Here is an 18334-nt window from a genome sequence, read left to right as displayed (position 1 = left end):
TGTTTTTTAATATTTTTTGACTAGAGCAAAAGTATACTATTGTGAATTATAAGTTTATTCATTAAACAAATTGAAATTATATGGAAAGTAGATAACATGGATACAAAAATGTCACTCTGTAGGATAGTTGCAAGTCATTTATCTCTTGATCAGTGATTGTCTCGTTAAATTGCATACGAAAACTGTTTTTTTTTTTCAGATTTTTATAATATTATTCTGAGTGTATGTGAATAACTGGAATATAAACAAAATAATACAATATAATATACTATTTAAAATTATTATAAAACACAATCTAGATTCTAGAATATGTTTAACCGATAAGTGATTCAACAATTATTTATTTATTTGAAATACACGAATAATTACATTTTTTTTTTTAAATATTAGCACTGAAATGTAATAATAAATCTTGATAAACATACTTCAAATTTCAAGGACGCTTTAATTCTACAATGACAACTTGACCACCAACTATTTCATTTTGTTGCGACAAATAAATGTGAACTTTGTATGTACCATACAAAAATGTTTTTGGTAGATTGGAGTTCTTTAATATTGAAGTATCTACACCAGGGGCTATATAAAATCCCTGCAAGTACAGAAACAAGTATTACATCATACAAACTAATCGTTGTCGTTGTAATAATATATAGTTTGTAAATTGATTTAATTAATTTTAATTTTAAATTCTTCTTTTTCATAAATCCATCATTTGCTAGCAAATTAATTGAGATGGTTATACTCGTTCTACACTTACATAGTCCTCTAACTCTCTTACATCAATATATTCCTCAGACTTCTTCCCACCTTCTTATTTAATAATAATTTTTATATGACGTGTAATTTAAATACTTGATGACGGATATTTATTGCGAATATTACATACTATCAGTAAAAAAATATTATTATCTCACTTTTAATATTTATGTCATTGCCATTTATTGGTTCGGTTAAACCCATTGTTAATTAGTTAATAATATTTCAAATCTAACTTTAGAGATCTAACTTTTAAATCCTGAACATAATCAATAGCTATATAACTATTATCTTCTACAAGGAAATTATAAATATACACCAATACGATGTTAAAGGATATTTGTTATAACTACTGATGTTGCTTTACTCAGCTTTAACCACTATAACAACGTTTTGGATATAATACGGATATAAGTACGGTATAGTACTTTGAATAACTAATATAGTGGCATATTAATAATAACAAATACATAAATAAAATAACGTTAATTACTTAGAATTTTACCTTGGGTATAGGGCAATTAGTATGATTAACTCCAAATCCATACAAAAACGTAGACCACGCGTTTCCGGCAAATTGTTTTAAAGTAGAGCATGCATTTTGCCATTTCTGCATTAACGAATTCTCTTTCCATCTTCCGGATGAATCTTTGACAGCAATTTTAACGCCTACCTACAAAAACGTATTACTGATTAAAATATCTTTAGTATTTATCTGAAAAACTCAATGATACTGTGTATTGAAAAACAAACTATATTTTTTTTAAAAAATAATGTTCCACAACCACGTATATGATCATAAATTTCTTTTTAAAAAAAAAAGACTTAATAGACAAAGAGACGAACACTTGAATCCTTGTAAGATTCATATTTGAAGATAATTGATATAAATATGGATATTGATCAAGCAGTTAAAAAAATAAAATAATGAGATTTAAATACTTTTAAATTAATAAAAAATGTTTAATTATGGATTATCATTGTTGAATATTAGGTTTATTGAGCCAATTATATCCACTTACAAATAAAGTGTCGTCCAAAGGAATATTCGTGGTTATATTTCCAAAAACAGTTGTTTTATTGTCCTTATGACTTAAATAAAAGTTGTACTGCAATTTATTATTCTTCGTAGAATTGGCACTATAAATCTGTTTGAAAACTAACTTGTATGGACCCTTAAAAAAAAAAAATTGACGTGTGTTTAATATTTTATCATAGTTTTATAGTATAATGTTCTTGTACAGTTTAACCTCCAAATACGAGAAACTCTCAATAGATGAAATGTTTCCAGTATTAGAATGTGCTGACTTTTATGTAGGATTTTTATGTTTTAAATTATTGTTAGTTAGATTAAAAGACTACGATTTTTTAATAATTAGATATAATTTTCTGAAAAGAGTTGGGTATTTTATTTTCATGTATTTGCATGTTATGTTTTTCACTTCATTTTTTGCTAACTATAGAACTATCAGAAGTGAAATTTCACCATTAATATATCTTACACTAAATAAAAATTTGACAACAATTTCACGAATTCTCGAGTACATTTGAAATGGTAATAAAATCTAAAATGTTTAATATAAACTTATCTTTTAATAATTATTAAATAGAATAATAGATTTTAAAATTTTCATAAGATTAAAAGGTTCTAAAAACTCGTAAAAAAAAAAAAAACAATATTTTGAATATTTTTTTTGAGTTATAAAATTAAACAATTTCTAATTTGAATATCTTAAACATAAAAATGCATTGTCTCTTATAAATGTAATATATTTATCTTACAAAAAACTCATTAAAAAAAAGATTACACTTACAATTGGAGAAGTCGAAAATATTTTTACATCGGAAAACTTGGCAGATTCCAAATTAACTGTGAATATAACTTGTATAAACAAAAAAAATATATAATATTTCATAATTTCTATCTGTTCTTTTACTGGTACCGTTTAGTTTAATATGCAACGTATAAAACTGAATCGTAAAAATACTAGATACTTAATATTATTTTTAAAACAATAATACAAATTCGATGAATTTTTATTGACATATCTATATTGTTTGCATTGTAATATAAAATACCAATATATTATTAAATATAATAACTCTGATATTAATGTTTCAATTTTATTTTTTCTATTATTATTCATTATTATACTGATATTGAATAACAGGCGGATATTGATAATTTAATTATTTATTTATTTTATTTTAATAAATTTACAAAAAATAAAAATAAAAATGTGTGTACAATGTACAGGATACAATACAATAGGTAACTATGTAACTTATTTCTATCATATAATCATCTCCGTATTGTATATTTTGTTATAAAAAAACTTAAGCTATACAATATACATAATTTGCACAATATTACGTTGGTTTATTTTTATTTCGATTAGTATTTTATGATTGAACTGTATAGCATTATTTTATGTTTTGTATCCATTTTTCAATCAATTTTTTATCTTACATTTAATTTTAACATTAACTATTTGTTTATGTTTATCTTCGTAGAGGAATTCTTGTGGTTCAGGGTAAGAATAGGACAAAATATTTTCTTGATTGTTGTAATAGTCAATTAAAATTGAATGTTGTAGGGATAGTGGTGTTCTAACCATTCTGTTTTAAATCTACCGCTACAGCTCCACTTTTATTTAACTGGTTAGTTGGAACTATCCCATTAGCTGTGGGTATTAAAGATGGAATGATAAATATATTTGGTTAACATTTGCACTCTATAAAGCATTGTCTTTTCCACTCTGTTACAATTCCTCACAAAGGTGATTTAATTTGATTTCTTTTAAGGTACAAAATATTTTATTTACTATTTATTCTGCTTTATAAGTGAACTATAGAATACTATAAAATTATTTAAAAAGTACCTAACGGTTACATGTTTTCTAAACATAAATACAGAAGTAATAATCAATATGTATAAATTTCAAAGACGTTTAAATTCCATAATGTACACTCGACAGTCGAGTATTAACGTTTTTTTTTTGTAATAAACATATTAAATTTGTATGTTTCATAAAATAAAATGTTTTTGTCACAATTATTGAGTCTTTGAGAATCGATGGTCCAAACCTGGAGCTGTATAAAATGTCTGAAAGTATACAAAATAGTATAAATAATAATGTAAAAAAATAAATCTTATATGATTGATCATTGTAATTAATGGTTTATGGATATTATTAAATTTAAATTATTAATTAAATATTCTTCATGATGACGTCCGTCGAATGATGTATGTATTATCGCTTAATTAAAAGTTTAACCGAATCTGATCTAAAAATATGCTCGATAACACAATTTTTGTTTGATTTCGCATAAACGAATTTTATTTCGGAAGAATCTTTGAGAGCAAATTTAACTCCCAACTACAAAAACATATTATTGGTTAACATATCTCTATTTTATATCACACTAACGTGTATTGTAACACAAACTATATTTTTTATTGAAATAATATTCCGAAATCACGTGTAGGATCATACCTTTCTTCTAAAAACAGGAGACTTGATAGACAAAAGGATGAACACTTGAATTTGTAGTATTCATAACTGACAATGATTGATATAAATAAGGATATTGATTAAGCAGTTTAAAAATAAAATAAAGAAATTTAAATATTTTTAAATCATTAAAAAATATTTTTTTTACGAAAGAATAATATAAAATAGTGAATATAATTATGGATTAACATTGTTGAATATTATATCCACTTACAAAAATAAAGTGTCGTCTAATGGAATATACATGGTTGTATTTAAAAAAAAATGTTATTTTGTTGTCCTTGTGACTCAAATAAAAGTTAAACTAAATTTTATTATTCTTCACAGGATTGACACTATATGCGTGTTTGAAGAGCAGCTCATAAGAACCCTTAACAGAAAAATTGGGGTTTGTTTAATATTTTATCATAGTTTTATAGTATAATGTGCAGGTTAATTACAAAAAAACACTAAATAGCTGAAACGTTTCCTGTATTCGAATGTGCCCACTTTTATGTAGGTTTTATATGTTTTAAATTGTTGATGGTTAGATTAAAAGACCACGATTTATGTAACAGTTAAATATGCTTTTCGGAAAGGAGTTAGGTATTTCATTTTTATATATTTGGATGTTTTTCAGTGAATTTCTTGCTAAATAAGTGTTAAAAGTAAAATTTCACCATTGATATATCTTACACTATATAAAAAAAATTAAAAATGTCACAAATTCTCAAATACTTTTTAAATGCTAATTAAATGTTGAAAATTGAATATATGTATATCGTTTATTAATTTTAAAATACATAATATTAAATAGAAAATAGAAAATTAATATTTGAATAACTTAAACATTAAAATGCAAAGTCCCTTACAAATTTAGTAAATTTCTGATACAAAAAACTCTAAAACTAATAAAAAGTCAATTTTTGATAAAAATCAGTTTTTGAAACCATTAGTCAAAGTGTTTGATATCAATGTATATTTATTACATCATGTTACTTTATATACACTTATTTTAAGATTTGATTTACAATTGGAGAAGTTGAATATATTTTTACATCGGTAGATTTGGCAGATTCTAAATTAACTGTGAATATAAGTTATATAAACATGAAAAAAAATACAATTTTTCATTATTACTATTTTTTTGATTTTCTGGCCCCGGTGAGTATAATATGCTACGTATAAATCTGAATCGTAAAAATACTATATATTTAATATCAATTTTAAATTAATAATAGAAACCGTTGTTGAATTTTTATTTACATGTCTATGGTTTGCATTGTAATATAAAATATCAATATAGATTAAGTTATAAATACGCTAACATTAATGTACTGAATTCATTTTTTCTATAATTATACATTATTAATACTGATATTGAGTTATAGACGGATATTATTAGTTTAATCATGTATTCATTTTATTTTAATGAATTGACAACAAAATAAAAATAAGCGTACAATGTACAGAATACAATAGGTTACCACGTAATTTACTTTTATCACATATTTATCTCTTAATTGTATTTTATGTTTTTCTAAAAACATAAGTTATACATGATATGTATAATATTACTATGGTTTATTTTCATTTCGATTATTACTAAATAATTAGCACAGGATTTTATAATTAAATCATATGGCATTGTTTTAAATTTTATATAAAATTTTCAATTACTTTTTAACTTACACTTATTTTTAACATTAATTATTTGTTTACCCTGTGGTTTAGTGTAAGAATAGTGCAAAATATATTTCTAATTATTATAAAAGTCGATTAAATTTAGACGGTGTAGGGATAGTGGCATTCCAACTATCAAGTTCTAAACCTACTGCTATAGCTCCACCATATTCTAACTGGTTAGTTGGAACTGGGCCTCCAGTAGCGCTTGTTCAGCGATGTACTTACAATCCGTCCTTGCAAAAAAGATCGAGTTAATAATTAAACTAAAATTAAAGTCTCAGTAAAACATGGGTATAAAGAACTTAAAGTTTGAAACTTTTAAGTGTACTTATTATACAATCTTTGAACACTAAGATCAGTAGTATTTGAACTTGACAAATATAGACTAACTATATTATTTATTAGATTTATTAGATATTCCCAGACAATCAAATATTAAATGACGAAAGCAATAGTGTTCTATACTGGATGGATTAGGTTAAGTTAGATTAGGTTAGGCTAACCTATATTTGCTACCTAACAATTTGTAGTCACAATAAACGTTGTTTAGAAACAACCAACACAATAGTCTCGAAAAATATGCAGATACAATACTTAAAGATCGAAATGTCGAACGTGTGCTCATTACATAATCCTGGAATACTAAGGATAGTTGTGTTTGAAATCTATTTATTTATAAAAAAAATTAGTTATTCAATAAATAAGACAGTCTGGGATTATCAAATATAAAACGGAGAAAGCAATAAGTTTCTACGATGGAGAACATGAAAGGTGTTTTGGGTTTATATTCAGTGACAGAACACTTATTAACATAAAGCTATTTGAGTCAATGAACGATAGATTTATTTGCTTGTTGAAAATTCTAGCTATATGGTTCAATACGATACAGATTAACTGTTATGTATCAACAGGAAACAAAGACGAAGAGATGAATTTCTATACTCTATTATTAAAAATTCATGACAAAATACCCCAAAACACGATTAAAATTGGAATAGAATTCATTTGGTAAATTAAATGGTTTTGAACATACGATAGCACAACAAAGCCTCTATAATAACTCATACGACAACGGGATTAATATATTATTATAATTTACAGTGTACAAAGTTATGTCCATAAGTAGCGCAAATTACCCTCATAAACAGACATAGATTCACCAGGAGATAAGTTAAAAACATATTGACCGCAATTTTTTATCGCTTTTTTGTGATTTAGCGAGAGGATTGGATATAAATTTTAATATGCCGTTTCATATTTTTGGTATTCTTTGATACTACATGTATTACTTGAAGAGTTATTTAAGATTGTTTTAAGGTATTTATTGACGTGCAATGAATTGGCACGAAGACGTTTAGTTTTAATTCTTGCTATTTTTACTGAAATATCTTGTTTCTGATTTTTTTAATTATGCTTTTATTCGATGTTTTTACATTACTTCACAATTGCAGTATAAATGCCCATTGTCCATATTGTTGTTAGAAAAATTCATATTCAAAAACATTTTCGTTATTTATTATACATAATAAAATATCATTATATTTTTATAACCTTCGAAATAATTATAGTAGTTAATTAAGTTTATTGGAGTTTCTGAGCGGACTCGAGTTAATAGCGACCATATATACAGCCAAACTTTTTAAAGAAAAAAAACATAAAAATACATACTTTTATTAAAATAAAAATAAAAATAAAATACTAAGTTGCTTAATTTATTTACATTATTTCTGTTACTTTATTTCAGTACGGTTTTGGACGATTTAATAGTACCTAATTGTTTATTTTATGTGTATTTACATTTTACATATTATAATAAAACTCAGTTAAAATTAATTGAAAAATCTAATTAGTCAGAAACCCAAGCAAAATATAAATATATGTATAGACATAATTTAATTATGCGTTAATAAATATGTAATATTTTTATAGATTTGAAATTTATGATACAAAACAGTATTACCCACAGCTGTGCATTGTTAATTTTCCGTTTCATATTTCGACTGAAGATCTTCACTATAATATTGCGAACAATAACGAAATTTATTAAAATAATTTAAGTGATATTATAAAAAGATATAACGCATAGATAAAAAATAAAACATTAAAAAGAAGCTATTAAATATTGTCATATTGAACATATAACATACTATCAGTAAATAAATATGATTAATCTAACTTCAAATATTTCAATATGTCAATAATTATTGGTTTGATTAAATCCATTTTTACTTTATTAATTATATCTCAGATCTCACTTAAGATGATGTAAGCGCGATATTTATTTTCTCTCTCAGACACTAGTAAAACATAGATAAAACACTTTCAACTAAAATCGTTTATTATTAACTAATAAATAAATATATATATATTATTGTAGATACATTTGGTTGTACTGTGGAATGTGGCGTATTACATTATAAAAAATATAGTATAAACTAATACATATTTGTATTGTTTTCTATAATTTTAAATATGCATTTTCACCAAAATATTATAATATACTCTCAAAGCCAAATTAATTTGCTTATTCATAATTATAATAAATAAAATAAAATAACAATAAACTCTTAAATTCTTACCGGAAGTATAGGACAATTGGTATTATTTATTTCTATACCAAACAAAAGTGTAGTCCACGCGTTTCTAGCAAGTTTTTTTGCAGCAGAGCATGCTTTTGGCCATTTTTGTATAAACGAATTTTCGATCCATCTTCCGGATGAATCTTTGAGAGCTATTCTAATTTCTAACTACAAAACAAATGTACTGATCAATATAATATCTCTAATATTTATCTGAAAAACTGAACGCTTATGTGTATTTAATATTGTAAAACAAACTATATTTCGTAAAAAAATTAAGTTGCATAATTTACGTTTACGATTCATACATTTAAAAAAAAATATATAATATAAGTTCAGAGTTTCAAATAGGCAAAAGGATCTCTTGAACCACTGTAGTTTTCAAATCTGACCATAGTTGGTAAAATACTAAAATATGAATACGGATATTTGGCAGTTATAAAATAAAATAGTATTAAGAATACATATTTTTTAGTTTGAATAAAAAAAATGCTTTCTTGATGAAATAGGTAGTAATATACAATAGTAAATAATTATATATTATAATTATTAAACCTTAGGAAATTGATTCAATATACCCACTCACAAATAAAGTATCGTCAAATGGAATAACAGTAGTCGTATTTCCAAAAATCACTGGTTTATTGTCCTTGTGGCTTAAATACAAGTTATGCTGGATATTATTCTTCGTAGGCTTTAAACTATAAATCTGTTAGGCTAGCGACTTGTATAGTTTTGCACTATTAATGTATAGGTATTAGGTACACCGTGAAACCTTTAAATACAAGAAAATCTCAATAACTGAATCATAACTATTATACAAAATTTTTAGTAAGTTTCTAAAGTTTAAATTTGTTGTTGATAGAATAAAAATACTTCGATTTGGAGGTGTCCACTAGTTAGATATAATACTAGTCGGCAAAAAAAGGTGTTTCATTTTTATATATTTGGGTGTATTATATTAGTGACAAGTCAGTTCCTTTCTTGATAAATACAGATCATCAGATATGAAATTTATACCATTGATATACCTTAGAATAAATAAAAAAATTTATAAATTCTTGAATTTTTTCTAAAGTGTTTATAAAATCTTGAAAATATAATACATTTTTACTTTAAATTATTTAAAAATATGTAGTGTGAATATAAACAAATTAAAAAGATAAAAAACACGAAAATTTGAATATTATTTTTGTGTAAAAACTATACAATTTTTAATTTAAATAACATCTTAGGCATAAAAATACGAAGTTTTTCAAAATGTTCTGTAATTTTATATTACAATTAATTTTCAAGACCATTGGTCCAAGTGTTTTTTATAATAAAACGTGCATATTTATTAAATTCTGTTACTTTTTATATTATAAACTTATTTTAATATTTCACTTACAACTGGAGAAGTCAAATATATCTTTACACGGTCAGACTTGGCAGATTCCGAATAAATTGTGAATATCAGTCATAGGAACATAAATAAAATAAAATGTTTCATGGTTATACTTTTTTTTGCTTTTCCTAGTGACTTTGAGATATTATAATATACGACTAATAAAACTAAATTATATAATTACTAGTTACTAAATATTACTTTTAAATTAATAATAGAAAATTGTTATTGGATTTTTATTGTCATGTATATTCTTTACAATGTAATATTATATATTAATTTGTTATAAATTATAAATAGGCTAATTAATTTAAATGTATTGAATTTATTTTTCCTATAATTATACATAAGTATTCAGTATTATATATTGTTACATTTATATTGAATAATAGACACATATTATTAATTTAATGATTTACTTGTTAAATTTTAAAAATTGATAGGTATCAAAATATAAATACGTCTACAGTGTACAATACAATAAAGGTAACTATACGTAATTTTTTTCTATACAATTTTTATCTCTATTGTATTTTAGGGTTGTTATGTATTTTTGTATTCACTAATAACTCAAGTTAAACATTTTATGGAATATTTTAAACTATTTTTGAATATAATATACATAATATTCATTTTTTACATCAATTTATTAAAATTATTAAATTATTAATGCTTTCACAAATTACAATTTATTTATTGACACATACACGAACTTTTTGGATATCATTTAAAGTCACAAAGTACCTTTTATAAGCATGTACATAGTTGTGTGGGGCACTTTTGTTGACATGTGCATTTGAAAAACCCTTGACCATTACCTAGTGATTGGGATTCGGATGCCTTTCAAAAACAAATATGTAGGACGTCACCGATGTTATCTACTTCAGTCCCGGTTATCTACCTCACGACAACTATAAATTGTGTACATTAGCCAAAGTCCAACTGGTATTCTATATATTATTAACTACTAAAACCGTGTAATTTATATATTAACGAGCATATTTACGAATTTTATAGAATAACTAGTTGTTTTATAAAATAACGTATTACATACATTATCGCTATCGCTAACATAATATATATACATATAGTATAATAAACTATGTGTTTATAAATAACTTAAATTCCTAATAGATCAATAAATGTATTGAATCTATATAATGATATGTGTTTTTAAAATGCTTATATTTTATACGTTCGATGTCGTACCTGAAAATCAGATATAATTACTACGTTGGTGGTTTAAGGATTGGGGTCAGCTAAAAAAAAAGGACAGGAGAGTAAAATATTTTTTCTTCTTCTTAATAACTAGGATAAAAATAATAATCATTTTTCTTAGTCTATAATAAATTTATCGTTGAATTAAAAAACTCACCAATTCAATAGGTACATTACAATACGGTTACTCATAAATTAGTTATTAGTAATAATGCGCGGATTTATATGCACTAAAAAAACCAACCAAATGTGCGCTAACAAATCTGAAATATGCATAAATAATATAATATGCACTAAAATGATAAAATATGCATAAAAATAAATTTTTTGAGCATTTAAATTAAAAATACAATATGTCCTAAGAAATAATAAATTATTTATAATTTATCTTGGTAGACTTATTTTATTTCTCCAGTTATAGATCTAAGGTCATATTTGATAAAATCATTTATATATACAATAAGTAAGTATACCTACCTATTAATTTATTTTGATATTAATTGAAACTATAAAAATATAATATTTTTTTCTTATATTATAATAGACAATAGTATATATTTCAAAAATGTCTAAAAAAAATATATCAAAATATGCACTAAAAGATTCGGTATTCGGTATTCAATTAAAATTGTAAAATAAACTCTTAAAATAGAAAAATGACGAAATATGCAAAAATATGCACTAAAAAAGTTTCATTTTTAAATCGTTGTATCATGAAACAAATGTTGTGCTCACTTAGTATATCATACAATCAACCAGAATAAATATGCAAATGCATACAAATCCGCGCTCTAGTAATTACTAATTTTCCCCATTTTATACCTTTGAAATATATTATAAAAATAAGTAAGAAAAAATTAATTTAATAGTTTCGTTTTTTTTTTACCCCAGTCAATGATATTTAATGTAAATAATATTATGGAAATTAAAATAATTTAAATTAATATATTTCTTAACAGAAACCTACTTTTGAATTTAAATAATATTATTTAGCATGACGTATGTCGCACTATTTACATTTTGTAATAATATAACAATTTGGTAGTAGTAAAAAGGTATTGTCATAAGATATGATTTTTTTAAATTTAGTATTTGTATTTATAAGATGATATTTCCATATAGGTGTTATGTATACATTTTATTAGTATAAGTTACTGGTGTTGTAGTGGTGTTGCGTACTTTATCGTTTTGCTACACTCAAAGTTTGTTATAATACCAGTAGATGTCACTGGAGATACCATGATAATAAAATAAATGCTTAAAAATATTTTAATTTATAAAATCACTACAATAATATATTTTTCATTAATTTAAATATATTTATCGTAAATGCAACAATTCATTGTAGTTATACTGAAACAATTTACCTAATGATTTGAATTAAAAATTAATTAGTTAAAATTAAATTGTACATGCATAAAATGTGTACAAGAAAGAAAATAAATCAAAAATGTATTTTTATATAATATTACTTAATGAAGTCAGAAAGCATAATAATTACTAAATTTCCCTCCAATACACATGACAAACATAAATATCTACGCTGAACAATATTTTGGAATATAGTATGTTTACCAAATTGTTTTTGGACTCAAGTTTCAAACGAACATATTTTTTAGCTTTACAAAAACATGTATTAAATAACATGAATTTTTGTAAAAAAAATTAATATTATAGTTTTTATTTTAACTCTCACGAATATCGATCTGTATAATCCATAACGTTTATTATAGGGATGAAAAACATTTTTAATTTTTTCGTTTTTGTTATTGTTTATTGATTTTAAAAATATAATTTTTGTTTAACGTTTTTAAACAATAATAATATTATTTACAAAATAGTAAAAATAATCATAAAGTGTAACATACACTTGTAGGTATAAAATACGTCTAAACATCAAAATTAAAAATGTTCTCTTACGCATTAAAACAAAAATACTAAATATGAAGGACAAAATAAAGATAAACACTAATAAAAAATAAAAATAAAATAAGTTGTTTTTTTATAATAAATAATAATAATTTAATATAAAATTAATATTTAATAACATTAAGTTATAATCAAAAATTACATTTTATTATAAATTATAACTTAATGTTCATAAAGTATTTTGTAAACACAACATTTTTTATTTATTTTTAATTATAACAGAAATATAATTCTTACTATTTATTTTCGTGGTATAATTTATTTTTGTTTTTTCGAATTTTTCGTTATCGTTTTACAGTTCATTTTTGTTTTCGTTTTCGATTTTTTTTTTTTTGTTCAATAACATTTTCCTTCCCCGGTTTTTTATAACCATAATTTACAAGAAATTAGCGACAGTGTACAATTCATCCAAATGAAATATCAGGAATGAAAGATTCAGGTACCTAGGATGCTGTTACTTTAATAGTTTGTTAAGATTCTATTAATTATTTTATCGTCTTGGTTTGTCACCCATGTCAACCACCGACATAATTTACGTCATACGGGTTGACTTAATATTACCTAATTAAACACCCTCGCGTATGTAATATAATATCAACAACTACGTATCAATAGTTATATGACTTTGAAATATCGTGTTATATTATAATTAACAATGATAACAATAATATGTCACAAACTCATATATAATTCATAAAAATTAAATTCAAATAATCTTACTTGTTTTAAATTAGGTACCGAACATTAATTATTATTGCGACGTCACATAGGTAATACAGTATATAGTTACTACTATCTAACCACGAAGTTAATCAAATATTTTATTTTATAGTTATTTTTGATAAATAACTTTTTGTTAGACAAAACGAACATCAACAGAGAAGTTATGAACAAGTTTAAGTGTACATCGAAGTGGTAAATCCCGAATAATGTGAGTAATATTTTAACAATGTCTAACAAGACGAGTCTTAATTTTTTTTTTTTATTAACAATGAAATTCGATACGTATCAAAAAGTTTTATTCCGCGCATAAAGTTTCCAAGTGCAAAAATAGAATCTAATACAATTTGGGAATACTCCACATTGTTTAAAAATCTACAAACATATTTTTTGGACAGATTTAAAAGTTTAATATTAGGGATGACGATTGTGTTACAAAGTTTATGAGGGTTCTTTAATCATAATAATTGTATGAATAAACACAATGATATAAAGTCCGTTTCCCTTAACGTTCTATCCGTGGTTCAACATATTATAAAATATCGTATTTCATAAATGGAGCCTTTATAAAATAATAACTTCAGGAGCAGAAGCAACAGGTACCTATGATAATTCCGAAATAATCAATTTTTTTTTCACTCATTTACGACAGGTGAAATATATATGCAATTATTTATAAAATACTATGCTATTTATTTTTTCTACGCATAACACGACTAGCATAGCGCACAATTTTATTAATATTTACTTCGAAATTATATTATTTGAATAACCTTCAAATGTATAATATTATGTCATTTATTGTCAGTTTGACCTACTAAGTCATTAATTATCATGACCTACAAGTAATGAATACAAAATAATAGTATATTACAATTGTATTGTTTAAGTTTATAATACATTTTTTGTCGATGTTTAATTAAAAATAATTGCTGCATTTATTCTCTATTCTCAGTTGACATTTTAATATAATTAGAAAAATGTAAAGATAAATCATTATTATTATGCATTTTTTATCTGCACCATAGTTCAATCAAGTACTTTGGTAACAATACGGCTTCATTTATTTATTGTTTATTTGAGCCCATTTCTAGGTTAACAACATTTTTCAGAAAGGTTTACAGTTTTATGATTATTGCGTTATGTCATATATTTTCATATGAATTCCACTCTTAAAATACACAGTAATTGCACCAGTATAAAATTAAATTATGGATTATCGATAAAGTATTGCACGATTGACGCATTCGACTTTTTTCACGATTATTATCTTTTCTCTAATTTATACTTAAACTTACGGACCTTCGATACGTTTACCAATGCTTCTGGTAGTTTTTCGTAGTGTATTTTAGTTTCTAACTGAATTAGAATCATTGAATGGGTTGATCACTGAATAGAATACGACCCGCGACCCCCGTTATATTTAAGTTTTCGTCTAAACAAAAAATTGTATATTTGGGTACTGTCACTAATCTACTCGCAATATTAATAATTATTGTACAGCATACATATTTACATAGGTTATACAAGTCTGCGTGTTGAACTATCGACTACCGCATAATGAAGTTCGTGTTGTTGTTCGCAAGTATTGCCATCAATAAAATACCATTTCAAGAATTTAACCCAATCTTAAATTTGAATTTTACTGAATATTTTTATATCAGTGTAGGTGTAAAAAACAATTGTTTTAGATCAATTGGTTGATTTACCATTCCCGTGTGTATGGACCACAGTGGTGTTATTTTACAAACTGAAAATTCATTAGCTTAATAAATAGTTTTGTATACGTTTTACATCACATTATGGCGGTTTCATAATTAACAATTTCTGTATTACCAGTCACGCCAGTTCACCTCTGTTCATTTCTTATTTCTTATATTATTTAATATAGCTGCGTCATTATTTGCAGTAAGCAAATTAAAAAATTCAATGAACAAATAAACAAAAATATATGCACTATGAATTTTTATTTTTCAAAAAAGGTACATAATTATATAAAATTCAACTTAGTGTCCAAGAGACTTCGGTGTATTTGAATTTCAAATAGTAGTAGGTAAATGCTGTTTTTTTTTTAAATGCCAGTTATTATTTTTCCTACTTAATAGAATATTTGAACAAAACGAAAATGTAATCAAAACTTTTTTGAATGTATTTTTTGTTGAAGCTAAGGATATTAGATAAAACTTTATTTCCAACTACGGAGTCACCCTGCTATTATGACGTATTATAGGCGTAATAACTATTTATTTATGTAATAATGAAACGGATATGATGGAAATGGAAGTGATGTACAGAATAAGGATAATTTATAGTTAAACCGATTAGTAATTTTTGAACCAAATAAAATTGTATTTACGTTAGGTGTGTCATTAGTATGTATTTAAATATATATAGGTATAATTAGTATAATCTATATTATTTTAAACCTATTTACTAGGGGATTTTTATATTAAGAAGATAAGGAACATTCATTATTAGGTAAAATAAAAACTATTAAAATATATATTTGTTTAATATTTTTAAATCATTACAATATAATTTTTTTGATAAAAAAGAATAACACTTTATACTTATTTCAATTATTATATAATTTTATATTTTTTATCATTTTTCGTATAACGAAAATATTATTTGCAATTCATTATTCTGAATCAGAATATTTCTTGGAGTACTTCGGTATATACACATTTTGTATGAGTAGTTTATGAGTTATAAATACTTAGAGTTTAGAAGTTTAAATCAACTTGAAGTTAACACATTATATGCATTAAAAATTAACTTATTAAATTAAAAGTTTATTCCAAAAATAATTTACGAGTTGATAACTTAGTTTAAATTAACTTGACGTTTGAACTTGATTTTAATTTTTAACTTGTTAACGTCTATCTTTGAATATTATAATCGCAGTGTGCAAATATGTATAATATGAATATGATATAATTCATTAAATAATATTATATTAAGTACACTCGGTAAATTAAAAAAAAATCTTAAATTTGATCAATCCAGACGTATTTGAAATAAAATAAATATATTTATGTACTGTACATAAACATAAGTTGTGATACTTCACGATTTTTATTTTTCTTGTATCGAAATTATAATATTATATTATGGAATAAAAAAATAATATAACAGAGAGTCTCGTACTCATAACATATCAATGCAATGAGTTTAGTCGAATACGATAACATAAAAATAATTCGTTTAGTGTTGTACAGCGGAAATTATTACATTTTAATGTTGTAACCATTGTACTCGTCACTATTGTTGTTAATATATTATAATATTAAAACCTTTGTTTCATATTTTTTTTTCTTTTTCACATTGTTTTCACAACGATGATGCACACCTACGCCATAAAGAACGTTAAACGTATTTTTGTTTGGCGACTCTCCCATTGCAATATACTGCAGTTGTTATAATATTTCATTTTTATATCTTTATACAAACGTTACATTTTTGTTTTGACTGTATTGACAAATTCCTACCCGATGATGAGATATTATAAGATTTTACTTTCGTATTTTACGCGTAAAATCCATAAATTTAACACGTTATTAAATAATGATTTATAAGGATAGTTTGTTATACTATAATTAATAGTTATACACTATTATTTTACTTTATATTCTACTGTAATATTTTTTATAAAATTTAGACCGCATAATTAAATAACTGAATTTACTTGTAAAACGGTCAATAATCATGGTAACTAAAAAGTATTCTCTTAGAACCGATAAAAACTGCAATAATGTTTATACTCGTCGTGTTGTTATTGAAATCCGATTTGTTAAAATTATTTCTTTATTCTACGAATTTACTGCGTTTTTTACACGTTTTTTTTGTGAGAATATCTTGTCTAGTAACACGTTTATATATGTTACTTAAATTCAGGCCCGTAACCACGGATATAGGGGGGGGGGGGAAATTGATCCCTCAACAAGTATTAAATGTGCATATGAAGTGGTATGCTATGGTTAAGTTGGTTCTAGGTATGCATTTTATTACTCGATAATTTCATTGGCAACGGAAGCACTTTTTGTTTTATAGATATTTTATTATTATAGAAAACGTATAAAGCATTCAAAGCTATATTTGAAATGATATAGCAGCAGTTGAAATATTTAGATTTATTATTGGCGTTTGAATCTAAACTGACTGAAAACTTAAATTTGGATGTATAATCAACAAACATAAGGATAGAAAATTACACCTATATTAATTTAAAAAAAAAAAAACATTGGTTATTCCTCAAAAAATATTCAGCATTTAATCATGTATACTTTTACATAATTTTTATTTAAAGTATTATTTATTTAATATTTTTAAAACAAAATTCTTATAATTGCAAGCCCTCAAAGTATGTTTACAATTTAGTTATATTGATTTATAATGGGATAGTTATTAATGGATTTCAGATAGAAATTTACAGCAGTATATATAAATTAAAAATAGTATTAATAATGTTTTTTTTTTCTAACGATTTCGTCTGGTAATGGACCTGCTAAAATTTTAGAAGATTGTGAAAAGTTTATTTTAATTTCAATCATATACGAGTA

At 24.0% G+C, this 18334-nt stretch overlaps 1 protein-coding gene across 1 annotated transcript; it reads right to left on the bottom strand.

Moving 5' to 3' along the window:
• LOC113549859 lies at window positions 1-2690 on the bottom strand. The gene is made up of 5 exons (XM_026951342.1): window positions 2574-2690; window positions 1782-1934; window positions 1265-1432; window positions 426-592; window positions 1-234 (listed from the first exon to the last, which is right to left on the bottom strand). Exons 1-4 carry the CDS (start codon window positions 2673-2675, stop codon window positions 434-436), a joined length of 582 nt encoding a protein of 193 aa, XP_026807143.1. The 5' UTR covers window positions 2676-2690; the 3' UTR covers window positions 1-234; window positions 426-433.
• Between the last annotated feature and the right edge of the window lie 15644 nt (window positions 2691-18334).

This window comes from Rhopalosiphum maidis, chromosome 1, assembly GCF_003676215.2.
Source record: "Rhopalosiphum maidis isolate BTI-1 chromosome 1, ASM367621v3, whole genome shotgun sequence".
Lineage (NCBI taxonomy): Eukaryota > Metazoa > Arthropoda > Insecta > Hemiptera > Aphididae > Rhopalosiphum > Rhopalosiphum maidis.
This window is presented reverse-complemented; position numbering and strand designations above follow the sequence as displayed.